This window comes from Electrophorus electricus, chromosome 4 (genome assembly GCF_041902795.1).
Source record: "Electrophorus electricus isolate QZ-2024a chromosome 4, ASM4190279v1, whole genome shotgun sequence".
NCBI lineage: Eukaryota > Metazoa > Chordata > Actinopteri > Gymnotiformes > Gymnotidae > Electrophorus > Electrophorus electricus.
In genome coordinates, this window is record NC_137500.1 from 24,079,432 (window position 1) to 24,106,961 (window position 27,530).

Consider the following 27,530-nt stretch of genomic DNA (forward strand, 5'->3'; position numbering starts at 1 on the left):
TAGAGTGAACTAATAATTCTGTACTTATGCCTGTCTATCAATGCATCATTTTTCTCATGCTGTTACAAAATGTTAAAGCTTTCCATCCTGTTACGTACTGTAAGTGTGGGTTACATGGTGGCATAAGTTCTGCCCATTTCTCAAATCAGTATTAGTGCTTTTGTACATGCAGGGCTGACCAGTCTTCATTCTTCACGCATACACGGTTGAGTCGTAAAGTAGGCCAGGGGTTGGAGTGGAGGGATGTCATTTAAGTACCCTCATGCCTGGAACATTCTTAGGTCTGATTAGGTGTTTCTTTTTACTTCTTTTTAAAAGTAAATATTGTTTTGCAATATTTGGGGATTTTTTTAATTCCCCCTCTAGTTTGGTGTTGTACAAATATTTGTAGTATTTTATGATTTGGGCCTTGAAAAGATAAGTGAAAGTGAAGAATTTCACTCAGTAATTTTATTAGCTAAACCAACAATTTAGCACAGGAATTAAACAGAGACTCTTCAGCACTGAAGCACCTAGAAGAACTGGATTCCTCACATATAAATGACTTCATAGTAACTTCCCAGCTTCACACCAACTTCTTCACTCTTATCCAAACATCTGTACTGTTCTTTTCATTCATAAATGTTAGTGACTTCCTCCATAGCAATATCAGAGCAGCTAAATTATTGTTCAGTAACAATAGTATTGGCAGGAGTAGTAGTTCAAATAGACACATGGAGAACTATGTACAGACAATCAGCTTCATATGCATCTAGCATCAGCTAAGAGGAACATTCTAGAAGGTTATAGACCCTTTCTGCCTGAGCTTCACACAGGCCTAAAGTTACCATAAAGCATACAGCACACTGAACATTTATTACATAACCTGACATAAAGGAGATGGAAAAGCCAGACCCAGAGATTTAATTTACCATTAAAAAGGAGAAAGAATGATATTCAGTAGTATTTCTGAAGTAGATCATTTGCTTGCTGTTTGAATGTTATTAAATTTGATAATAAACTCTAAACAGTACAGTGAAACCGGAATAGAATGTTTCAAAAGAAACTTCCAGTGGTCTCGTTGCGGGTGTTATTTTATAACTATTTGTGTAGGCTATAGGACCTTGGGTTGGAACAGCACTAAGGAACATTTTACTGTTCTCCCTGCTGTTTCCATGGAAATAAGCAAGTGTACAGTCCTTGTGTTCAATACAAACTCTGTTACACACTCAGTCAAATTTTTACCTGGTCTTAACCACTGGTCTTGATATCAAGCTCTCAGTATGAAGAGCAGGATGTTAGTAATACCAAGGTTATGAGTTTGATTCCCAGGGATCACATGTAGTGTCATACTGATATATATGTAATCTGCTGTGTGTAACAGTGTCTGCCAAATGCTGTAAATGTAATGTCTAGTTGTAAGATGCAGTGAAGGTATTTTTGGTGTTGCTTTTGTGTGTGAGGCATTATTTGTTATAAGTGAGAAAGATTAAATGAAAAATTTTGGTATAAGGATGTGTGGTAAGCCATATTCAAATGATGGTTGTAATTTGAATTCAGAATTTTCTAGTCTTGGTCTTGACTCAAACTGTTCGTCTAGCTCTGTTATGGTCTTGGTCTTGAACTGTTTGTCTAGTTTTTCTATGGTCTTGGTCTTGAACTGTTTGTCTGGCCCTGTTATGGTCTTGGTCTTGAGCTGTTCCTCTAGCTCTCTTATTGTCTTGGTCTTGAACTGTTTGTCTGGCCCTGTTATGGTATTAGTCGTGAACTGTTCGTATAGCCCTTTTATGGTCTTGAACTGTTCGTCTGGGTCTGTTATGGTCTTGGTCTTGAACTGTTCGTCTAGCTATGTTATGGTCTTGGTCTTGAATTGTTCGTCTAGCTCTGTTATTGTCTTGAACTGTTTGTCTATCTCTGTTATGGTCTTGGAGCTGATTTTAACTATTTGAACTGTTCATCTAGCTCTGTTATGGTATTGGTCTTGAATTGTTTGTCTGGTCCTGTTATGGTCTTGAAGTGTTTGTCTAGCTCTGTTATGGTCTTGGTCTTAAACTGTTTGTCTTTCCCTGTTATGGTCTTGGTCTTGAACTGTTAGTCTAGCTATGTTATGGTCTTGGTCTTGAGCTGTTCGTCTAGCTCTGTTATTGTCTTGGTCTTGAATTGTTTGTCTGGTCCTGATATGATCTTGGTTTTGAACCATTTGTCTGGCCCTGTTTGGGTCTTGGGCTTGGTTTTAGCCTTGCCTCCTCTGTTGGTCTTAATCTTGACTAGGACTTTGTTAGTTAAGTTCAGAAAGAGTGAGTGAATGCTGGGAACTTTGCAGGGTAGCAGACCTCATCCAGGCTCTTCTGCAGGCCCACAGGCACTACAGCTCCTACCGTACAGTGGCAGAAATAAACCCAGCCTGCCATTATCCACCATGGGGGGAAGCAGAGGGAGAGAGACTTTGCCCTGTGTCTGCCCCTAAATCAACCTCACTGTACTTGCTGTCATTCGAAAACAGACCTAATGCGGTTCATGTACACTATGCCATGCATCAGTCAAACACGACAGCCACATACCCTGAGGTGGCAGTGATGCTTCTATTTGAGCTCGCATGACTGCTTAGGGATGCTGGGGGAAGTTTGCTTCTACAAGCACAAGGCACCACACTCTAGTATTGCTATGCCATTCTGCTAAGGTGTATAACCAGGGTGGTAGTAGCTCAGTGGTTAAGGTAATTGACTAGTAATCAGAAGGTTGCCAGTTCAAGCCCTACCACCAAGTTGCTGCTGTTAGACCCCTGAGCAAGACTTTTAACCCTCAATGGCTCATGTTATTCTCAGTCATAATTGTAAGTAGCTTTGGATAAAAGTGTCAGCTAAATGCCATAAAACGTAAATAACTAACTCTGCAGCTGATATGTTATGGCTGTATTATACATTCAGTTTTCCACATCTGGCTGGAAATACATGGGCTTAGGAGGCTGTTCGTGTGTCTGCCTCGTCCTGCAATGAAGTCCTTCACCTTTATACAGGCTCCAGACTCACCTCAGCTAGAACAGGCTATCGTTTCCTGGCTAAGGTGTCTAGATGCCACTCCTGCTTCCAGCTGTGTTAATTACAGCGACTATATAGTTTGGACAGAGCACTCAACCATTTCATTGCGAGTTATACTGTGTATGACTATGTATGTGACAAATGAACCAAACTTGAACTATATGAAAGTCGGTCGGTAGTTTAGGCTTTTGCTGAATTAGGAACGCATCACAGAAATGGCTCTGTCCAAGCTATGTACTGCAGTGGTGGCTGAAAACATAGTAAAGCCTAGTCCATTTATGACATTGCCCATCGAGCACACTATCAGTGAAGGCCTCGCTGCCATGATCAGCAATCAGACTTCTGCCGCTGCAGCCCACCAAGAGCGGAGGAGGCCTCTGAACCCGGAGGAGGGCAGTCAGAGTGGTAGTGGGGCAGGAAGGGTCACTCGTCTCACCCTCTTCTTTCTCCCAACACTGCTTTGCATTCTTTCTAACTACGAAAGAAACCAATTTGCTTTCTAAGATTTTCTTCACGCAGAAAAATGCACAGAGTTCTGCTATGTGCACAAGCTGTTACGGGTCCTGTTTAAGGGAGCCTTTTCACATTTTAACCCATTGAGGTACACTGAGCTATCTTTGAGTAAGCTTAAGAGGGGCTGTCCTGGGCCAGATGCAATTCCTGCTTCCAATTCCTGATTGGGACAAAAGTATAAAGGAAAACGCCGGTATCAGGCACAGCGTTCTGGCACCTATAGAAGTGTGGGCTGGTAGTAAAGGCCTACAGTATCAGTAACAGTAAAAGAGAATCACTTCAAAACAGAGAAACTATGTATACAACCAAACAATCAGATTATGTAGGCAATAACAGCTCTCATACCCTATGATGGAAAATAACACTCCCACGCCATGTTAACGGTGTCGCTACCTCGATCACTTCTGCCACATGTGAGCTGTGGGTCCTGATTGGTCAAGACCGAGACAGTCCCCGCCCTTCATTCGAGAAGCGGTGCAAACCGGTCACTGGTCATTGTCTTTTTGAGCCTCATGCCTCGGCGAATAGCCAGGGGTGTATCATCTTCCTGCACATCATGCCCCTCCTCCTCTTCCTCAGGCAGACTGGCTGATTGGCCGAAGGAGGCGGCCACTCGCTCTGAGGGTAATTGGTTACTGCCATTCCCGGTGGGGCTGCGGGGGCTTTCTCTGCCCTCGCTACAGAGTGGAGGGGCCGGTAGCTCTGGCACGGTGGGCGTCTTTACAGGGATGACGGGGGTCCTGATGGGGATCGGACCCTGGCCGCTCGACCCCCGCCACAAGCTCGGCTTGGACGAGGGCGCACGGCGGATGGTGGCAATGCCAGGGGTTGCCGTTACCGGGCCACAGGGTGAGGGCAAGCCGCCTGTCGAAGCAGGACGCTTGGCTGGTAACGTCCGCCGATACAACTGGCCGATGTCAGGGTTCCGAGAAATGGGGGAGGTCCCATCGCAGTCCCGCTGCTCTGGGTCATGATCTTCACCCCCTGGTAAGTGGTCATAATCAAACACTGTGGAGAGAGACAAAGAGATATGGGTCTGGATTCACTTACAAGAGATACAGGAAAAAATCTAAATATGGATCAACAGTACAATCCGCAAAGCCATACTGACTCCTATTTCACAGTCAGATTCTGTGCATCCTAAAGCGGCAACGTGCAATGACCTTCCGTATTTCTGAAGATATCTTTAGATCATGAGAAATGTAAAAATGTGAAAATGTTAGGTAGTAGGTAAGGTAGGTAAATGAAGATGTTAGGCAGTCCATCGAATGCCCAAGGTGACTGTTGTACCAATTAAAACCAAGACAGGCTAAGATGGTGACAGTTGTTTCTAATGATGATGTCAATGTAGTTGAATATGAAGTCCAGTTCTAGAGCTACAAAGTTTGCCACAGCTCATGCATGTAAATAGCATGTGGGTAGAAGGCTATGGCAAGGTTCTGTAGTTCTGTGGTTCTGTAGTGCTGTGGTTTTGTAATGCAGTGGTACTGTGGTTGCAGCATGCTGTCATCTCCTCAGGTGGTGCTGTCGCCTGCGCTGGGCACACTGCTCCTCTAGATGTAAGATGCCACTGTGATGCCCGCAACACATGCACTCCTTACCATGGGCATCTTCACTGCAGCAGGGTGTGTTGGTCTGCGTGCTGTAGCCACTGGAACCCTGAACAGAGTCTCTACTGCTGCGTGGGATGTCCAGTGACAGACCACGTTTCAGACACACAGCCAACTCTTCATGAGCTTCATCCTATAGAGCATGCGCACACACACACACACAGAGCATGATTGTATGCTCTGCTCCAAGACTCCATGCATTGCACATTTTTGTGCCTCCTCTGCTTTCACACATTTGGCTCACGAGAAATCCGAGGATCACCAGCTGAAGCGAGTCTGGTGGGATCCAGCAGGGAGCATGCACACACACACACGCACGCACACACAAACACACACACACACACACACACACACACACACACACACACACACACACAAACCCTGAGAGCTCAGGGAACGTTCCACGCCAGGCTGTGCCACTCACCCTGGTTGTGCCGCGGGTGCTGGCATTGGGAATGGCATTCGGAGCTTCCTCGCCAAGGCTGCTGAACTCCCGGCCCTCCCGTCCCCTCTCCTGGTCCTTCCCCCGCCGCAGGGTGTTCACCGTGGGCTGGTCATACGGGCCCGGTCTGACCCAGTCCTGCAGAAATGGACAGACACATGGGGCATCATGCAGATGAGGGATTAACAAGGAGTCGGTGAGTGACGTGTCACCGATGGACACCATGGCACTGTGCATACGTTTGCATTTTCTTCCTGTCTGCGTTTCTTTGTGTTTACCCATTTATTCATGAAATGAAATAAGAAGTCTTCGTGGGAGGTGATGAAAAGAGAATGATGAGGGAAAATAAATAGGAATAAAAAAATGTATTGGGCAAACAGTTGGGCAAGAGACAGGGAGCGAGAGAGAGAGAGAGAGAGAGAGAGAGAGAGAGAGAGAGAGAGAGAGAGCAGATGAGAGGATAGAAGGGTGGGAGTGGGACTGACCTTCCAGCTTGGAACTCTGTGGGAGAGGGGGAGGGCACTGGGACCCAGCAGAAAACATGGCACGAAATCGCCCGGCCGAGACCATGCCCACAGAGGGTGATGAAAGGGGTATGAGGGAGGTGGAGAAGATGGAGGGATGAGCAGGGAAGAGCTCTCTGCATACGGGCTAAGTGACTCGCGCCCATTTAACAACTGAATCAGTGAGGTAAATAAAAAACAGGAAACAAAAAATCAGGATGAATGACGAATCGTATATGACGATGAACCTACCATAACAGCTCATAGTGAAATGCAGCTGACACATCATAGAATTGCAGACCAAAAGAATATCCTGAGATTAGATGTAGTCTTGCATGTGGGTGCACACACACGTGGCTTAACATTTGCCATAAGCAAGTAACCTTCATATACTTGCATTTCCAACCTATGTGTATGTCTGTGTGTGTGTGTAGGTACATGTAATTGCTTTCTACGAATGTACAACAATGTATAAGTACCCTACACATACCTACCTCTGCATTTGTGTGTGTGTGTGTGTGTGTGTGTGTGTGTATATTTCTATGAATGCATGTGTCACCTTTTCTTCAGTGTTGGTGCTGGAGTCAGGTAATGTGGAAGTGAGGCTGTCTGTGATTGGCTGATAAGACTCATCAGGGCAGGAGAAGCCAGAGTGCTAAACAAACACACACACAGCCATGCAAAGCATGTGAATACAGATGCGCTCACAGACACAAGAAGCCAACATGAAACACACGCATTAGAGCAGAAGAGCAGGGCAGCAAAACTCGAAAGCCATAGCCATAATATCTAAACACTAAGCACTAATATCTAAACACTAACAACTAACATCTAAATACTAACCACTAACTAAACTCTAAGCACTAACATCTAAACACTAAGCTTTAACATCTAAACACTAACCAACAAACACTAACCACTGACATATAAACAATAACCACCAAACACTAAGCACTAATATCTAAACACTAAGCACCAACCACCAAATACTAACTACTAAACACTAACCATCCCATACGAGCCACCAAACCCTGATCATCAATCACCAAACACTAAGCACTTCACTAATCCCCATCATTAAATACAGAAGCTGCACACGGGTCCGTTGCTAAGCCTCTGTTGCCTACGCCTGGCTGGAGATACAGGCCATGCAGAGAGACAGACAGCAACAGGATTACACAGGGCAGAGGGGGAGCAGCTCATAGAGAGGGTTGCATGGTGAGAGATAAGGAGAGAAGGCGGGACAGAGAAGGAGAGAGAGAGAAAGAGAGATAGGGATGTGAACAGTGCCATATAAATACATGTTTGAAGAATGAAAAGGGCTCCCATGCTATGTGCCAGTGTGTGCATATGTGTGTGTGTGTGTGTGTGTGTGTGTGTATGCTCTGACAGGTGAGAATGACTCATCGTTGTCTTCAGCACCATGGCTCCCTAACTTAATGGTAGATGTTCCCTAGCAACAAGAGACAGTTCCTATGGCAGCAGGTTTGGGCTGGGTTCTGTAATAATACATATTCATTACTGCCCACTGTGAAAGTCTGTCAGCTCCTGATGTAATATGCATGAGCATGATTCACAATAATACCCATTTCAAAAGAATATGATTAAATGTCATGCTCATTCCCTAAAGTGTTAGTTGTCTCCTGCATCGTATAAGAGCAGAAGCAATCTAATGTTGCAAAGGCTCCAATTAAAGGTTATCATATCTGAAAGACTTTACAGAAATGCCTGAATATCAGTCATCATGTCTCCTTACTGTAGACACATTAGTTCTCACTTTATATGAATGTGTATCATATATGAAACACCTATACAAACTGTGCTACAGGCATCATTCTCACCAGACAAACTCCAACGCTGGAGAAAGCACACTGTGACATACTGGGACACTTTTTAACTAGCTACCAAATTCCTGTTGCAGTTTGTTCTGCCCTGACTTCACTGTGTGCATGATGGACCCACCCCTCAACAGTACAGTTGTGAGCTGTGTGTGTGTTTGTGCGTGCATGTGTAAGCTGTAGTGCCAAAGTTCTATCAATGGTCACCTGTGCACTGCTGTCTGGAGGCATTGGAGAAGGGCTCTTAGATTGACAAGTTTCCTGAGAGGTGAAGCCAGAGTCATGGGAGGACACACTGGGAAGGCGGGCGGGGCCTTGCTGGGGGAGGGTGGAGCCTCGGAAGCGGAAGTGCGAGGTGGGAGAGTGAGAATGAGAGCTGCTTGAACGAGAATCACTGCTGTTCACGCTGTTCAGACTACTGCTGACAGAGAGGTACAGACAGAGAGAGAGAGAGAGAGAGAGAGAGAGAGAGAGAGAGAGACACCACAAGAGAGACACAGAGAGGCAAGACCCTCTCATCAGGGTTAATGGGACGCATACAGTACTATATTTCTTCACTAAATTGGTACATACATGTGTGTGTATGTGTGTGTGTGTGTGTGTGTGTGTGTGTGTGTGTGTGTGTGTGTATATATATATATATATAGAGTTATAGAGTTATATATAGAGTTATATATATATATATATATATATATATATATATATATATATATATATATATATATATATATATATATATATATATATATATAGTTGTTTAGTAGTGCCATTTATACATTTCTGTATTAAGCCATTTGAGGTGATTTGGGCATCTTATAAGGATGTGCCCTGGTCAGCTACCACTACAGCTGTTTCAGGTAGGCATGTTCAACTGGCAACTGGCAACAGGCTGATCCAGGACCTGCTGTAGGGATTATATCTCCCAGCTGGCCTGGGGATGTCTGGGTGTCCCACAGGCGGAGCTGGAATGTGTCACAGAGAACAGAAAATTGTGGACTGATCTTAGCCTGCTACCACCATGATCCTCACCAGGAAAAATGGAAAGGAGATGAGATTAGATGAGACTAGATGAGATTGGATGAGAGATTAGATTAGATGTCTGGAAGAGTGCCATGCAGGTATTGTTTTCATTGCACTTTGTGCATATGAGTATAACGATCTTGGACTTTGATGCATAGTGTGAAACTTCTTCACCTAAGCTTCCTCATGTAACTGGCGATTTCCTCGGTCAGATAAAAAAACCGGACACCCAAACTGAGACTCTCATCAGGTCTGCTGAAAAAACTAAAACTATGGCTTAAAAGCATTAGGACAAAGTGGAAACACATGCACTGGTCACTTAGGCTACTCACCTACACATGCTGGACTTCCTGGATGTGGTGCTCGGAGAAGAAGGCGGAGTCTGATATGACCAGCTGCACTCTGACCCCTTCAGATCAGCTATTACCTGAACAGCAATAAAAAATCTACACCGTGTATCGTATGAATGATTAATTAAATACCATATATCAACAATAACTAGGGGGAATTATATAAGGGACAGGTATTTGAACTTATCTTTGTGTGTGTGTGTGTGTGTGTGTGTGTGTGTGTGTGTGCACCTGTTCACTGGAAGGAGGCAGCTTGTGTGGGTCCATAGTCAAAGACCTCAGATCATCAGATATCGACTGCAGGTGAGTGATCTCGCCCAACATACACACCTCTTCTTCCTGAAACGATGCACACACAAAACCGCATACCAAATTAAAATCTTTTATTCGTTTATTCTGAACACAGGAGGGGAGAGGAGAGGTGAGCTGAGGGGACAGATGAGGGGAGAGGAATCACAAATAAGAGTGATAAAAAGACTGAAGGAGCGAGAAGGTAACCGTGAGCAGGCAAAGAAGGAGGAGACAGAGGGTGGAGTAGCACAGGACCGGATGGAAGACAGGTAGAGGAGAAGGGCTCACCACAGCGGGTCTGAGCATGGAGACGAGCGTGCAGAATCGGGCCCTCTCCTCGATCAGGGCCCTCCGCACCGCCTGCCTCTCCGTCTCCTGCAGCGTGACGTATTTATCGCTCACGTCCTGCAGAGCACTGTCCACCTGCGGCTGGAGGTCTCCGCGCCCTAGTGCACGCGAGCATACACGCACGCACGCAAATGCATGTACACACACACACACACACACAAACACATGCACGCATTTAATTTTTCCTTCCTTTCACATACAACATCTGTCTAAGTGATCATATTTAATGCCTTGGTCATCACCTGCTTGGTCCTCAGCTGTATTGTACTCACCCACACCGTTCACACACACACACACACACACACACGCACGCACACACACACAGTAATGATCACTTAATTCTGAAAGTCAGGGCAGGCTTGTGAATTATCATCATCATCGATGAAAGTTCAGAGAACCATGGTTATAGTGGTGAAAACAGGTGTGCTCAACAGCTGTACTTAAAATCAAGTGCTCTTTGAAAAGAACTTTAATGTAATGTAATCATATACTAGTAAATCAGATATATTTGCACTCCAATTGTCTTATCTGGTAATAGCACTTGAATGGTGTTGTATTTTATAGCATTGTATTCTATTGCATCTCAATCTAGGCTTCAGTGCTGACTTGTATTATGCGGTATCTCATTTTAAGGGTATTTTTTCCGAAAAAGAGTGTCTGCTATATATATATATATATATATAAATGTAAATGTAAATAACTTTTTACTTTCTCATTCAGGAAAATATGTGGCACACTAGTAGAAAATTTGAATACACTAGCTGAATACAGGTAAATGTACAGGCAGCTGTGCTCATAATTGCAATGGTTAACATCTTATATATATCAGAAAGTGAAACCATTCTACAATATATAATGTTGAAGAAAGCAAACATAAATGTGTAGTTAAGAAATGTTGGATCCTTTACAGCAGCACCTTCATAGACACAAATGAGACAGCAGGCCCACAGGCATGCCCGGCTCCTGTGCCCAGCTCCAGTGCCCTGCTCCTGTGCCCAGCTCCTGTGCCCAGCTCCTGTGCCCTGCCCCTGTGCCCGTCTCCAGTGCCCAGCCCCTGTGCCCAGCTCCAGTGCCCAGCTCCTGTGCCCAGCCCCTGTGCCCAGCTCCTGTGCCCAGCTCCAGTGCCCAGCTCCTGTGCCCGGCTCCAATGCCCGGCTCCAGTGCCCTGCCCCTGTGCCCAGCTCCTGTGCCTAGCTCCTGTGCCCAGCTCCAGTGCCCGGCTCCAGTGCCCTGCCCCTGTGCCCAGCTCCTGTGCCCAGCTCCTGTGCCCAGCTCCTGTGCCCAGCCCTGTGCCCTGCTCCAGTGTCTAGCTCCCATACCCTGCCCAAATGCCCTGCACCCATGTTCCGCTCCAGTGTGTTCTCAAGTGATCATCTCCTTCTGATGTTCTGAGGTCCTCATCTGGCTACAGAATAAAGGTTTGTCCAGCTAGCCTTAATTCAGATGGAGGGTCTCTGATCTATGCTCTCAAAGTCATGCCAGCCGAACCCATCAGTATAGACCATGAACGTCATCAGAGTTTAAAATGCACTCATGGCTTTTTATGATCTGTAATGGAAAAAATAAACGGGCTCTAATAAAGTTGTTGTCCATCAGCGGGGGAAGAAGGTCACACTGAGCCTACAAGTTCTACAAGTTCTTCCACCGACTTCAAAACGGCCTCTTGGTCTAATGTTACACTTTTGAAAAAATGGATAATACGCATTAGCTCAAAGCTACAGCGCCCTCTGCTGGAGAACAGCTCCACAAACCTGCTTAAAGTAGCATGTCAAGGAAAAGGTCTGTCTGTGCTCCTCTCCAGTATGGCCTGTATATCAGAATGTGTGTTTGGGTGGATATCTCAGAGGTTATGTAAACACAATGGAAGCAGAACTGGTTCCTGATTGCTGTTAAGGTCACATACTGTGTACTTAAGGAAAACGATGGGTGGACTGTCCCCATTGAGTTTATGGCGTACACACACACACACACACACACACACACAGAGAGAGAGAGAGAGAGAGAGAGAGAGAGAGAGAGAGAGAGAGCCCATCCGTCTAGGGACTAAACAGTATACTTTATTGGAATGCAAAGGCATTCCAAACCTACAACCCAAACATACAATTTAGGCATTAAATTTGACGGCTGAGCACACATACTGTGAAAGAAAGTGTGAAAGTCTGTCTTATGTTACATACAAAACATCAGTTCATTTGAACAACACAAATTGCACTGCAATGGTTCCCACAGTCATAGGGGCAGTAATATAGAAAAATTTGTGAGAGTTTGTGTGTATGCGTTTGCGAGTGTTTTGGCATGTATATTTTTGTGTGTATGTATGTATTTGTGTATGGTGATGGTCTTAGGAAATATGTAGTATAGCATTATTAGTAATATTGATACAGGTAGACTGTGGACATACATACACACACACACACACACACACACACACACACACACACACACACACACACACACCTTTAACGCTACAGTTTGATTCTATAGAGACATGGTGGGCATTGTCCTTGATGTGTGCCATTAAACGTTCATTTGAAATCCTTGATACCAAAATATTTGAGGCAATTATTTGAAAATAAAATGGCTTACAGTTCCTTATCAAAGCAGCATCTAATACTCTGCCTGTACATAATGGATCGCTCTCAATATTTCATAACCTTTTATCCCTTTGTTGTGATTCTGTTTTTTTGTTTTTTTACAAAAGCTTATGACCTGCTCTGATTTACTCAAATCAGAGCATCTGTGTCCTTATAAACGAATGAGGAAGAGAAGCGAGACTAACCCTTCTTTGCTTTCTTTTGCAGTTTAAGTGTGTCTGAAGATTTCTTCTTGATCTCCTGGCGAGCTCGTTTGTATTCTGTCCAGAGAACGGAAGAGAGAGATAAACAGAGAGAGTCAGAGATGGAGAGATTGAGACAGATGGAGAGAGGCAAACGCTGAAGGGCTTTGAGAGTTGTTTCGATGTCAGCAGAAGCATGAAGGAAATTCTACAAAAAAGTATTAAAGTGGTCAAACAGAGAAGTGATGAGAGGCTGCACAGCAGAGAGACTGCAGAGAAATGCTTGCAGCTATAACCCGCTGTGTGTGTGTGTGGGGGGGGTGTGTGTGTGGGTGTGGGGGGGGAGGTGTGTGGGTGTGTGGGTGTGTGTGTGTGTGTGTGTGCGGGTGTGTGCGCGCTTACCTTTGGCATGGTCCTTATCCATAGTGTTGGCCACTCTCTTCCACTCCTCCATCTGTTCCTGGAGTGGGTTAATCAGTGACTCCACAAACACCCTGTACACATTAACACACACGTGGCACGTGTGTAGCCTAACACATATACATACATTATACACGATAACAATAGAAATTCTCTAATATTAAACTCATAAACATCCCTTGTCCCTAATACTTATATGCGCACAAATGATGGTGCACATGACACTACTCTGTCAGCACTGTGTGTGTGTGCATGCGTGTGTGTGTGTGTGTGTGTGTGTCTGTGTGTGTGTAAGACTCACGTTGAGAACTGTCTGAGTTTGGCCTCTATACTGCGATGTCTCATACACAGCCGTGTCAGGGCTGATCCAATATCCCTGGTACCACCTGTACCAGACACGTAAACACAGCACACACACACATACACACAGTGAGGGATTCATGAACACATGATTAGACAATGACAAACTGAACGTACTATTCAGTTATGTGTATAGTGTATTTCCCAGTTATGCATTCCAAAGTCAATGAACAGAGTTTAAAATTTAGAACAAGTTTATAACTCACACACACACACACACACACACACACTGACACACATATATATACATGCATATATTTTCACAAAGAGAAATGCCAACTAAAGTGTTTTAGTGTGAGTGAAGGAGTGAGAGAGATGAGACAGAAAGGGGGAAGAGTGAGGGATGAAAAGAGAGAAAGAGGACAAAGGAGAGAGGGATATATAGAAGGGAACGAGGGAGCCAGAGAGAGAACTACTAATTCGTTTCATTCTGTTTTAGATTTATCCTGTATAAGCGTTTTCTAATTTGTATATTAATGATACATTTACATATACATGTTCTCAAGTTAATTAATTGCTGATTTGGTAATTGATTTGATGTGATCAGTGTCTACTAGTATGCCAAGGTTATGAGCTAGCTCTTTAGATTTTAGGGCTTTTGATTCCAAAAAGGCAGCTAGTCTGCTGCTCTCATTGCTGTTGCCAAATATAATAACCTCTGTTGTAAGATGATTAACTGCAGGACGTTTTGGCCCATCCAGTTAGTGAGGTGCTCAAGTCACTTACAAAGAGAATCGAGGAGACCTTAGTTGTCTGAGCAGAGGGCTAAGTAAATCTGAGTGCATACTTATGATAAGATGGCCCAAAATCTTGTATGATTTGGCCAAGAGGAAGTACGTATAGGTTAACTAAGAGCGGCCCAAGATTCGAACCCTGGGGGACACCACCGGTCCCAGACACTCTTTCAGAAAGATTATTTTCTATTTTGACAGCATAATTCTTGCCTTGCATGTATGAACTGAACCATTTTAGGACTGAGAGTCCAACCCACTTCTCAAGTCTACCTCTAAGAATGTTATGGTCTACCGTATCAAAGGCTGTGCTGAGATCAAGCAGTAGTAGAATTGGCAGCTTCCCTGGATCTGTGTTCAAATGAATGTCATTAATTACCTTGATTAGAGTCTTAGTACTGTGAGTAGGCTGAAAACCTGACAGATTTGTCTAGACAGCTATTTAAGGACAGAAAACTAACAAATTGCTTGAAAGCAAATCTCAATGATTTTCCCAATGAAGGGTAAATTTGAAAAGGGTAATTAATTAACACAGTTGCTTCTAGAGTTTTCTTTTAAAAAAGAGGTTTCACAGCTGTAGTTTTTAGTCAGAAAAAATGCCTGGTAAGAGTGAGGTGTTTACTATCTGAAGTATATCGGCTGCTACTGAGTTAAACACATTCTTTAAGAAGCTAGTCGGTAAGACAATGAGGCTGCAAGTAGATGATTTGAGGTTACTCACTAAACGTGGACATTTTATCCATGACAGCATTACGTGGTGATGGAGAGGTTTGCAGGGTCATTGGTGGATACAGACGTACTTAATGCCTTGTCTGATGTTAAACAGTTCATACTAATTCAGAGGCCATTTATTGCTCGTTAATATTCCTGTTAATGCTGAAGAAAAAGGATGATCTTGGTTTGTATACTACTGTCTGGTAATCATGCAGCCTATCTTTGAAGAAGTGTTGTCTTACGACGTTGTTTCCAGTTTGGCCGTCAAGTAAAGGGAATTCTGGGATGGGGAAGGAGAAAGAGGAGAAGAAACCCGACGGGGAAAGAATAACTGAACGAGTAAAGCACCCTCCCTTAAACTCATGAAGCTAATTGCTCCGTGGCTTTAGAACAGCCGAAAGGTGTGTGCCCAGTAAGAATAATGATTTATGGATGAAATTCACAAGACAAAGAATTAAAAGGTCAATATTAAAGTTGATGTTGAATTACTGTTGCATTCATTAATGAGAAAGGATGCAGATAAACTACAGAGTAAAATTAAGGCAGCCGTAATTAATTTTAATTTTACGTAATTTTCTTTCTCTCTCTGAGCAGGGAGAGAGAGACAGGCAGAAAGTGAGTGTGTGTGGGTGTGAGTGTGTGTGATAAATATGATCTCACTAAGAGAGATGTTGTATGCTGTATCCATTTATATCTACAAAAATATAGCATATGTAATACTTCTCACACTAAAAAAATCTTAATCTGTTTCACCCAAACAAATGCACCACAGTACCACAGTTGGTTTTAATGAAAAAAATATCAGATCAGTATCGATATCAGGTGATACTGATATTGTGTTCAAATGCAGCACAATGATATTGGATCAGTACAGAAAAAAATGCTATCGTGCCATCTCTAGTTGAGACAGCTGCACTTCCTCTTTCACTGTACAAACTTTACACCAAAAATGTACCAAAAACCCCCAAAACATTCTAACCATGCTCTTTAAGTTTTAAAATTCTGGCACCATCAGAAAAATTCTGTTCTTCCTGGCAAAGGGCAAAACTGCATCAAGGCAAAACAGGTGGCAATATACCGTAGGCGGAGGGGGTCGTAGGTCACTAAACCTCACCATAGTGTTTGCTCACTATAATCATTTGATTGATTTTTTAAATTGGTTTTGTTTTATCAATCTCCTGTCTCAGAACCCTAACTTTCAGACACACAAACATGCATACACATGCGCGCACACACACACACACACACACACGCACACACACACACACACACTCTGCAGAAGACAATACAGATGGCTTTGAGACAGTAAACTGAGATAGAATGGATATAATGATTATCAGTAGAGTGCATTCTAGAGAGAGAGAGAGAGAGACAGACAGACAGACAGAGAGAGAGACAAACAGACAGAGAGAGAGAGAGAGAGAGAGAGAGAGAGAGAGAGAGAGAGAGAGAGAGAGAGAGAGAGAGAGAGGATAGCCACCCTGATACTCTGTTGCTGGTCTTCTGACCCCAAATCTATAAATACTGTTGCAGTGTAGCTACAAAAATGTCTCCCTCATAATTCCCCCACCCCTTTATTATTAATAGCGGTGGCAGAGGGCTAGTGCAAAGCACTGCAATGCAGCAGTACCTCCCCTCTGCTATGACACACACACATACACCTCTCTCTGAAAACAGATACATCATCACTGTGTTTAGACTATCAATGCAGTCAGACCACACCACACTGTAGGTCCGCTGCCGTATGCGGGATGAGCCCTGTATGTTTGTGCGTGCGTGCGTGTGTGTGTGTGACATAGGGCCTATTCCACACAGCACCTCTGCAGCTCTGAGGCTGCTCCTAACAGGTAACCACACCAGCCAGAATTCACCCTCACAATACAGAACCTCTCCTGACAGCATCACAAGGAGGCTACACACATTCCTCACTGGATAATGTGCTGTGATTGTCTCTCTCGCTTTCTCTCTCTCTCTCTCTCTCTCTCACACACACACACACACACACACACACCAAAAGGAGACAGCACTAATGTGGTTCATAGGACATGGTGACCTTTCAGGAGGACAGCCACTAGGGAAGATACACACACATACAGCTCATCCCAGTCAGCTCATCCCAGTCAGCTCAATAATGCAGGTTGTGTGTCTAAATGGGGCATTCCTCCTGATGAAGATATTAAGAGTGTGGAGTGTCTCACATTCTTTCTATAAATAATGAGTGAGAAACCTAAAACCCATACATACCCACATACATCACATACATACATACATACATACATTCTCTCTCTCTCTCTCTCTCTCTCTCTCTCTCTCTCTCTCTCTCTCTCTCTCTCTCAAAAAACACAGCACACACACATTCTAACTTTCTGTCTTTGGCTCCAGGCCTACCTACATGCTGGATGACTCTCCTCCATTTTTAAAGATGTTCACTCACATCAATCGCTAGGTCAAGTAGATATCAAATAATACAACAAAGTATGTCACATACCCACCAACCAACACACACACACACACACACACACACACACACACACACACACTACACTGTCAGAACTGTGACTGTGACCCAGTGAAAACAGCTGCAGCCTTACAGTGTGTATCTGTGCAGACTGACTCCAGTCAGAGCCAAGAGTCTGCCGAGTTAGAAAGAGGACAGGCAGGAATGCAGACTGACTGGCAGACAGGCAGACAAACAGACAGACAGACAAGCAGCTACAAAGCTATTATGCTTGGCCCCTCTGACTCCATAGGAATTTTAGAAAATATGTTAGTTCCTCTCTCTTCCACACTACATCCTTATATCATGGTTTTATCTTTGACTTTTTTTTCAAATTCGAGTAAAAGATAAACTCTGTCATGAAGGTGAGTTTCAACTCTTTATTTTAACTTTCAACATATTGCCAAATGAAAATCTCTTCTCTCTCCTGAAGACTAAACTTGGCTCTATATGAGAGTTACACAATCAAATCTACGCTATCTTGTCTGCAGCTTGTGAAAAACGAAGCACTCCCATTTCCAACTGGAACTAAAAAAAGAGACATCTTTATCATACCAGATTAATTAAAATGCAGTAAAATTCAGTGCCGAGTTTAAGTAATTTTTTTTGTTTGTTTGTTTTCAGAGTGTTACAGGGATTTGCAGGTTTTTGTGTTAGAGACCTTCTTTATTATAACTCCACCCCTAGGATCTTCAGAGCGAATGTTCCATTCCCTCTGACTTAAAAGGGATGCGGTTTCTTTTCTGCGCATTCATCGCTTTACTTTAACAGACAGATAACAGACAGTTAACAGATTTATGGACAGGCCTAAAGCAATACACACACACGTGGCTGATGAGAATCAAACCCGCAGACAGGCAGATACACAGACAAGCCTACAAAACCAGATTTGAGTGCATCTCAGGTACCCAACCGCACCAATCAAAGACTTTGTTTTCACGCACATAAATGCTCCAACCAAAATCTACACCCAATGCGACTGAAACCTGCATTTACCATAGACGTAACAGCACCAGCCAAAATGTACATTTACCATAGACGTATGCAGGGACGTGTCCCCACCCCCATTCACACACAATTATCCCATCATGCTCAGCGCTGCTCGGTCAGCTCTGCCAGAGCACTCAGTGCAACTCTGGCCTGCTTTCACAGCAGTGGAGCCGAACAGGAGCAGGAAAGAAGCAGAGAGAAAGTTTGCTTCGGCTTCCTATTTTGCTGAGATCCCATTTGCCCACCTGTTCTGAGAGAAGATGGTTTTAACAGCCATCTGCAAAGGCTGATCCACGGAGCACTGGAACATTCACACGCTTTAACATCAATCGGTTTTCCCTTCATAAATGGTCTAGCAAATGCATTTTGTAAACTACATTAGTAAATGCATGGTTATTGTTGCTGTTATTACTAGTACCTTATCCATAATCAACTGTATTTGCAATTGCAATTCAATTTTCAACACTGAATTTGGTGCAGCTGAATCCTTGTTTTATGCCCAAGTAACGTTTAATCGACATTCAGCACAGATCAGTTCATACTGCTAAGTTCACACGTGCACGTGTTATTGTGAGTTCTGGGTAACTACTGTTCTCAGAAGCATTTACAGCCATGTGTCCACTCAGTGCAGCTGAGCTGACTTCAGCATGCAGCAGATTTGAGCCATCATGGCTGTCAACGCAGCCTGCGGCTTCCTTGCCATACTAGAGGGCTTGAGCCATCATGGCAGCTCCGCTGGGCAGATGGCGGCTCTGTTGCTCATTACCGGCTCCATCCTGTTAAATGATTCTGTTTGATTTGAACTAACGAGCTCCGGCTTCAGTCACCTCATCCCTAATTAACAGTGCACATGCAGAGAGCTAGACAGAGAGAGAGAGTGAGAGAGAGAGAGAGACAGCAAGAGAGAGGGAGAGAGAGAAAGAGAGGATCACCTGCTGTTCTCTCTTTCACACATTCTTGCCACGAACACAATATATAAGCCTAAAAGCACCCATTCACTTACACACTCACACACACACACACACACACACACACGAAACTGTAACATGACTGAACGAGACAGCCATGCTCACAGAGGGAGGTGGCCTAACAGCTAGCAGCCACCTTGCTAGGTGTAAAACACACACAGAGCAACAAAAAGGGGCGTTTGTGTAAGAAGACAGGCAGGTTGAAGTGTGAGGTTCAGACGGACAGATGCGTGTTAGGCAAACGAAATTCATGTAGGTGTAGGAGGTAGGAGGCAGGGAGGGGCTCGGGAGTGTGTGTGTGTGTGTGTGTGTGTGTGTGTGTGTGTGAGTGTGTGTGTGTGTGTGTGTGTGTGTGTGTGTGTGTGTGTGTGTGTGTGTGTGTGTGACTGTGTGTGTGTGTGTGTGAGTGTGTGTGTGTGTGAGTGTGTGTGTGTGTGTGTGTGTGTGTGTGTGTGTGAGTGTGTGTGTGTGTGTGTGTGTGTGTGTGTGTGTGCATTCCCTACCTCTGCTGCCAGTGGCCAAGTCTGCCACCTTTTGAAACGCATCGAGGAAAGCCGTCACCGCGACTACTGTCGTCCTGGGAAGGGAAACGACGTACATGCACAATCTTTCACTTTTATTTTTGGATGGAATTCCATTTTGCATAAAACATATTTTATACCTTTAACTACAACTGTTATATTTAACTTTATGGCATTTAGCTGACACTTTTATCCGAAGTGACTTACAATTATGACTTTGAATTTAAAAAATTGAGGGTTAAGGGTCTTGCTCAGGGGCCCAACGGTGGCAACTTGGCAGTGGTGGGGCTTGAATGGGCAACCTTCTGAATACTAGTCAAGTACCTTAAACACTGAAATACACTACTGTACAAGAGACAGAAGCAAAATAAAACATTTGAAAGACACTAACTTTGTGTAAAAGTCTGTGTGCCTAAGTACATATTGTAAGCTGTTGCAGGTTTTATGGTGTTTGTTTGTGGTCTATATGTGTTTATTTAAAAAAAAAAGCCCCCATATACCATAGGTTTGAATAGTAATTAATATTCTCCAGCTTTGAAAATATTCTGTTTTTGACTGATGAAACGCATATCTAGGTGACAAATCCCTCAAGAGCTGACGTACGAGGAGCAGCGTGGAGAGGTTCTGTGTGATGTGTGTATCTGGAGAAGTGTGTGTGTGTTTCTGTCCACAGGGCAGTTGCTACGGTTGAAACACACACATACATACACATTCCATTCTCACCAACATAAGAAATTACAGGTATATGTGTTGAAATAACCTGGAGTGAATTTAAGCATTCACATGAAGTTTGTTTTATGTGTGACTACTCTGCACTCTAGGGCAGATGATGACACTCTGATTTTGTGTGTATGTATGTGTGTGTGTTTGTGTGTGCGTGAGAGTCTAAGAAGGAGATGATGACACTGATGTGTGTGTTTATGTGTGTGAGTCTAAGAAGGAGATAATGGCACCGTGATGTGTTTGTGTGTGTGTGTGTGTGTGTGTGAGTCTAAGAAGGAGATGATGGCACCGTGATGTGATCATTACACTAGTCTGATTGAGCTTAATTGAATTACATTTTTTCTCTTTTCTTTGTTTGGTGCAGCAACCTTCAGAACAGGAGGGGCAGCAACAAACACACACACACACACACACACAAACAAAAAACCTCTCTTTCATTGTTAGACACACCGACACAGAAAGGTCAGCTGTAACGAGACAGTGTATAGGAAATCTTCCTTCCCGCATTTAAACCCTTTGCCCTGACCTGCCGGTCCATCTGATCAGAAGCAGATGGAGTGCTAACGGCGCCCAGGTGTGTGGTGTGCAGCCTCACCTGAGCTGGGCCTGCAGTTTTCCTGCCTTACTGATGAAGTCCTCCCACACCGGGCAGCTGGCCTGCAACGTGAGGAAGAAAAGCTTCTCTTTATGCACTCGCCTTCTCAGACACATAACACCGAAACGCTCCACACGAGAACATCAGCGAAAAATAATCACTCTCATTTTCCATTCATCCTTTACCCCTCTGTGTGTTTCCAAATGTGCGTTATCATTTCCAACTACTTTAGGTATCTTCTACCTAACCTTCTGCATTATAATTTCACTTACCTTTTACATTTTATCTTCTCTCTCTCTCTCTCTCTGCTGTGCTAGGAGTTGAATCCATGACCCAAAGGATAACATGTTTTTTCTGCAGTAACAGTCCTGGTCAGCTCGTACATTTCACATGCTATTAAGTCACATAACCCACTAGCAGTCCCTCAGCTACTGACACAAAAGGAAATGACCGCATATTACACTGTGCAGATGACCGCATAGTACACTGTGCAGATGACCGCATATTACACTGTGCAAATGACCGCACAGTACACTGTGCAGATGACCGCATAGTACACTGTGCAGATGACCGCATAGTACACTGTGCAGATGACCGCATAGTACACTGTGCAAATGACCGCATATTACACTGTGCAGATGACCACACACCGCACAGTACACTGTGCAGATGACCGCATAGTACACTGTGCAGATGACCGCACAGTACACTGTGCAGATGACCGCATAGTACACTGTGCAAATGACCGCACACCGCACAGTACACTGTGCAGATGACCGCATAGTACACTGTGCAGATGACCGCACACCGCACAGTACACTGTGCAAATGACCGCATAGTACACTGTGCAGATGACCGCATAGTACACTGTGCAGATGACCGCATAGTACACTGTGCAGATGACCGCATATTACACTGTGCAGATGACCGCACACCGCACAGTACACTGTGCAGATGACCGCATAGTACACTGTGCAGATGACCGCATATTACACTGTGCAGATGACCGCATAGTACACTGTGCAGATGACCGCACACCGCACAGTACACTGTGCAGATGACCGCATAGTACACTGTGCAGATGACCGCATAGTACACTGTGCAGATGACCGCATAGTACACTGTGCAGATGACCGCACACCGCACAGTACACTGTGCAGATGACCGCATAGTACACTGTGCAGATGACCGCATATTACACTGTGCAGATGACCGCATAGTACACTGTGCAGATGACCGCACACCGCACAGTACACTGTGCAGATGACCGCATAGTACACTGTGCAGATGACCGCATAGTACAATGTGCAGATGACCGCATAGTACACTGTGCAGATGACCGCATATTACACTGTGCAGATGACCGCATAGTACACTGTGCAGATGACCGCACACCGCACAGTACACTGTGCAGATGACCGCATAGTACACTGTGCAGATGACTGCATAGTACACTGTGCAGATGACCGCACAGTACACTGTGCAGATGACCGCATAGTACACTGTGCAAATGACCGCACACCGCACAGTACACTGTGCAGATGACCGCATAGTACACTGTGCAGATGACCGCACACCGCACAGTACACTGTGCAAATGACCGCATAGTACACTGTGCAGATGACCGCATAGTACACTGTGCAGATGACCGCATAGTACACTGTGCAGATGACCGCATATTACACTGTGCAGATGACCGCATAGTACACTGTGCAGATGACCGCACACCGCACAGTACACTGTGCAGATGACCGCATAGTACACTGTGCAGATGACCGCATAGTACACTGTGCAGATGACCGCATAGTACACTGTGCAGATGACCGCACACCGCACAGTACACTGTGCAGATGACCGCATAGTACACTGTGCAGATGACCGCATATTACACTGTGCAGATGACCGCATAGTACACTGTGCAGATGACCGCACACCGCACAGTACACTGTGCAGATGACCGCATAGTACACTGTGCAGATGACCGCATAGTACAATGTGCAGATGACCGCATAGTACACTGTGCAGATGACCGCATATTACACTGTGCAGATGACCGCACACCGCACAGTACACTGTGCAGATGACCGCATAGTACACTGTGCAGATGACCGCATATTACACTGTGCAGATGACCGCATAGTACACTGTGCAGATGACCGCACACCGCACAGTACACTGTGCAGATGACCGCATAGTACACTGTGCAGATGACCGCATATTACACTGTGCAGATGACCGCATAGTACACTGTGCAGATGACCGCACACCGCACAGTACACTGTGCAGATGACCGCATAGTACACTGTGCAGATGACCGCATAGTACACTGTGCAGATGACCGCATAGTACACTGTGCAGATGACCGCATAGTACACTGTGCAGATGACCGCATAGTACACTGTGCAGACCCCACGCCACTGCCTCTTTTACTTCACTCATCTTCTTCTCACAGACAACCATTCAGTTAAATTGACTTTTTTGCGGTTATGGGACAGATGGTCAGTTGTGACAGTGACTGTCTGTTGACACATTACACATGCTACATGTAGCACACACTCTTATCCCGAGCGGCTTACGCGTGTGTCAGTGTGACAGCACACGGGGAGCTGATTTCAGGACCACGATGATATTACAGCACTTTGCTCTATGTGATTTGCCGGTGAGCTACAGGAGTCATACACCACTACCAACTTGCACAGTTTTAACTTTAAAATGTTAGCATGTAAGGTTATTTTTGTGTAATCATGTAAACACAACTGTTTGTGGAACAAGTGGCTTTCTAACTCAACATAAAGAAAATTACAGTGTTTCTTTGAGTGTTACCAGGAGAGCTATTCAGCTAACAGTGTAAACAGATGTATCTCGGTATCTCAGTATGCGTGTGACAAACATAACAGATTACTGTTATTTTAAACTAGAATCTATTAATACAGTTCTCCACATTGCACAACTAAGACTGACAAGTATAAGATGATCAGAGATGTCGCATCAGTGCTGCCCACAGTAAGATCCCAGATGAAGAGACGGGATGACAGGAGCTGCTGGAGATTGGCCCTATGAGCCCTCAGCTGTCTGCTAGTGAGCGTCACCAAAGCAGGAAACTGCCTGGGAGCAGGCTGCTCTGAAGCTGTGAGGGTGTTCCAATATCCTGAAAGCAATATCCTGAAAGCAAAGAGGTCCCTGCTTAAAAAAGCTAGAGTGTGGGTGTAGCTACAGCTGATAGTTGGAACCACCCTTAGTGTCATGCTAATGACATCAGGCCCAGGGATGACCAGTGTGCTCTGTTCTCTGGCATTTTTGGTTAAGCTTCTCATGGATGTACCAGGCGTCTACGTCTTAATGCCATGCACTCAATTCTTCTCCTGGACGTACTAGGCGTCTACATCTCAATGCCATGCACTCAGTTCTTCTCCCACTGTAGGTCTTGACAGTGTCAGCATTCTTATGTCCCCGAGGCCTACAGTCTTGAAGTGATCTCTTGACGCATGGTCAATCTGAATGAAACTACAGTCATTCTGGAAACGGTTTGCTACAAGAATATAAAATATCATAAAAATATAGTCAGGAGATTATGTGATGTGTAAATTATTTAGAAGCATTCTCACTCACTTCTTTTAAACACAGCTCTCCATCAGTGACAATTAATTACAGGCATGTAAATATACAGCTACTCCAGTGTTACACACATACACAATGTTTACTGAGCAAGTGCATACACAGTGTGTGTGTGTGTTTTTGTGTGTGTGTGTGTTTTTGTGTGTGTGTGTGTATGTGTGTGTGTGTGCATGCATGCGTGCGTGCGTGATGTATCCACGCCTCATCTCTGGCTCTTTTGTAGTTTGATAACTGGAGACAACATCTGTTGCCTTGACAACGTGAGAGGTTGCAGAACCAGAGCCATGACGCTGCAGTCTGTTCTCTCAGTGTGCAACACACACACACACACACACACACACACACACACACACACACACACACAAAACTATGTAATGCAAACACACGTAGCTATTGATGTTCATTACACTGTACTCTCCCAACTATCACCACATATAACTGTATAACGGTTTGCAGAAATTACATTTAATGTTTTTATTGTATAAGAATCATAATACAGCACAGAAATACACGCACACACGTACAAGCTTACACCACTCTTCACAAAATTAGATATATTTCAGCACCTTTTCTTATCTCTGAGACTACCACACTGTAACGATTTTTATTAAAATAATATTAATAAATTATAAAACAATTCCGGCTTCATGATCTGACTGGTTAAGTAATTAACATTTCACAGTATTCTGAAACTGTTCTCAGTATTTATTTAACAGGATTATTTATTTAACAGGAGCAATGGAGAAGGAGATGGCGCGCGCAGACGGTACGTAACGCGCAGCGCCCTCTGAGGTCACGAGCATCCTCCCGCATTCCACGGCAGGTGAAGACCCACGCGCGCCAGGATGCTTTCTTTAGCGCGTCAGCGAGGCATTGATAACTGAGGCATCAGATATCCAGGCCTTCAAGTAAAATCCATCATAATTAACGGGATAACTCACAAAGGCCGGCAATCTCACGTATTTTAACAACCCTAATTCAGTTTTTGACGTCATATTTAAAACTTTTCTATAATAAACAACAAAATTACAGTGCCAAAGATGTAGCCTTTTGGACAATGTCTGATTCAGAAATATAATTTGTCCTCTAACCCCGTCCCTGGCACGCATTTCACACACACACACACACACACACACACACACACACACACACACACACACACACACACACACACACACACACACACACACACACACACACACACACACACACACACACACACACACACACACACTGGCCGCTACAAACGCATAAAAAAATCACCTCACAATGCTATTGCTGCCAAGCAACCCGCAGCGCGGCCCCTCGGTAAAGCTAAAATATCACAGCCTATTCAAACTAAACCCATACATGACCAACAACCAAACACTACGAGAAGGAAAGTGATGAAAACGAAATCATTCGGGGCAGAGTGTTGTATGATACACAGACAGGGTGTTACCTTCATGTCGGTAATTACTGTTTGAAAAAGTCCTCCTAGTGCGCTGCATTCTCGTTCCATGGACGCCTCCATTGTCAGTCCTGCCTTGATAGGTTTAGTAATCTGAAAATTCAACCCGGCGACAGTTGTTTGCAACCGTTCAGATGAAAGACATCAGCGTATCTTGCGAAATCACCACCTTTTCAGGAAAGACCTCCGCGCACGCAGGAGCTGCGCAGCTGCCGCGCGGCGCCCCGTCAGTGTGGGTGTATGCGGTAACGGCTCAGAGGTTCACGAACAGTTGCCACTGCGAAAATATATCCATCTTCCGCTTGGACGAACCACCGCAAAATCCTAATCCACGTTTAGGACAAAACGCAAACCCCAAGCATGGAAAAAAACTCACTTTAACTTGAATGCAAATTCTAATAGGCTAACATTTCACATATCACCGAGTTCTAACAACTTTAAGCAGCTGAGACCTCACCCGCTACCGATTTACACCGCGTGAGACACTGAAGCCACGCCTTCCTCGAGCCAGACAATTTTCCACCCCGAACTGACAACTGTGGTGAATATCTGGAAGAGGAGCACTGGCATACAATAATTAAGATTTCAGAGATAGAGCTGTAAGTGAATGGCATGACGAGCATCTTGTACTAAAAACACAGGAATACCGGAAATCTGACATAAAATAAATCTAAACTTTAATGCTTTGATTGATAATAAAATTGTGCATTTCCTTCGCAGGTGTAAAAGAGGATAGAAACCCAAATGTGTTTAAATATATGAATTTAAATGCTTATACAGGCTGGGTAAATAAAAACCTGGATTCTGCATAAACAGCGCCATCCAGTGCTCATTGTAGCTTGCTTTGCTGAAAACACGACGATGTAATAACGAAGTGAAAGCAAAGTGTTATCCCCCCCCCCCCCCCCCCCCATATACTTCTACTTCAAAGAGGCGGCGTATTCTATAATCACGTCTCCTGAAAATAACAAATAGACAAAGCCCTGGAAGATGTAACACCATAATCATGTACAATTTTAATATGACAAAGAAATAATATGAATGGCTCTAATTACAAGCAATGGCAAATACATGAGAACCACATGAAATGTTAAGCTCTGAATACGTCAGGGCGCCTCTATTAGTCAGCCCAGTTAATTTTTCGCTGAAGGACGTGGAAAGAGGGGGTAACAGGTGGAGCTGGGGAGTGGTGGGTGATGGGTGTTCATAGACTCAATGAGTAGTGGTGAGGCGTGGGT

General features: G+C 44.3%; 1 protein-coding gene across 5 annotated transcripts; it reads right to left on the reverse strand.

Annotated features, from left to right (window-relative positions):
- Nucleotides 1-435: 435 nt before the first annotated feature.
- LOC113586030 (MTSS I-BAR domain containing 1) lies at nt 436-26,771 on the reverse strand. Of its 5 annotated transcripts, XM_081712828.1 has the most exons (15): nt 26,284-26,768; nt 21,228-21,289; nt 19,892-19,965; nt 13,430-13,514; nt 13,111-13,202; nt 12,712-12,786; nt 9,873-10,030; nt 9,525-9,632; nt 9,276-9,370; nt 8,131-8,341; nt 6,645-6,740; nt 6,068-6,259; nt 5,565-5,720; nt 5,132-5,273; nt 436-4,538 (listed from the first exon to the last, which is right to left on the reverse strand). In XM_081712828.1, the coding sequence occupies exons 1-15, from the start codon at nt 26,353-26,355 to the stop codon at nt 3,991-3,993; spliced, it is 2,166 nt and encodes a 721-aa protein (XP_081568954.1). In that variant the 5' UTR covers nt 26,356-26,768; the 3' UTR covers nt 436-3,990. The 5 variants fall into 5 exon arrangements, with proteins under 5 accessions (XP_081568954.1, XP_035376086.1, XP_081568955.1 ...); XM_035520193.2 differs by lacking the exon at nt 6,645-6,740; XM_081712829.1 differs by lacking the exon at nt 6,068-6,259 and having other exon boundaries at nt 26,284-26,767.
- Between the last annotated feature and the right edge of the window lie 759 nt (nt 26,772-27,530).

What these genes read in the sequence shown, in the direction of transcription:
- LOC113586030 (XM_081712828.1), bottom strand. Translation starts at nt 26,355, where the DNA reads ATGGAGGCGTCCATGGAACGAGAATGCAGCGCACTAGGAGGACTTTTT. An exon ending in CAGTAATTACCGACATGAAG is followed by an intron (nt 21,290 to 26,283) that starts GTAACACCCTGT and finishes CTCACGTTGCAG; the next exon opens with GCCAGCTGCCCGGTGTGGGA. An exon ending in GCACCCGCGGCACAACCAGG is followed by an intron (nt 5,274 to 5,564) that starts GTGAGTGGCACA and finishes CATGCTCTATAG; the next exon opens with GATGAAGCTCATGAAGAGTT.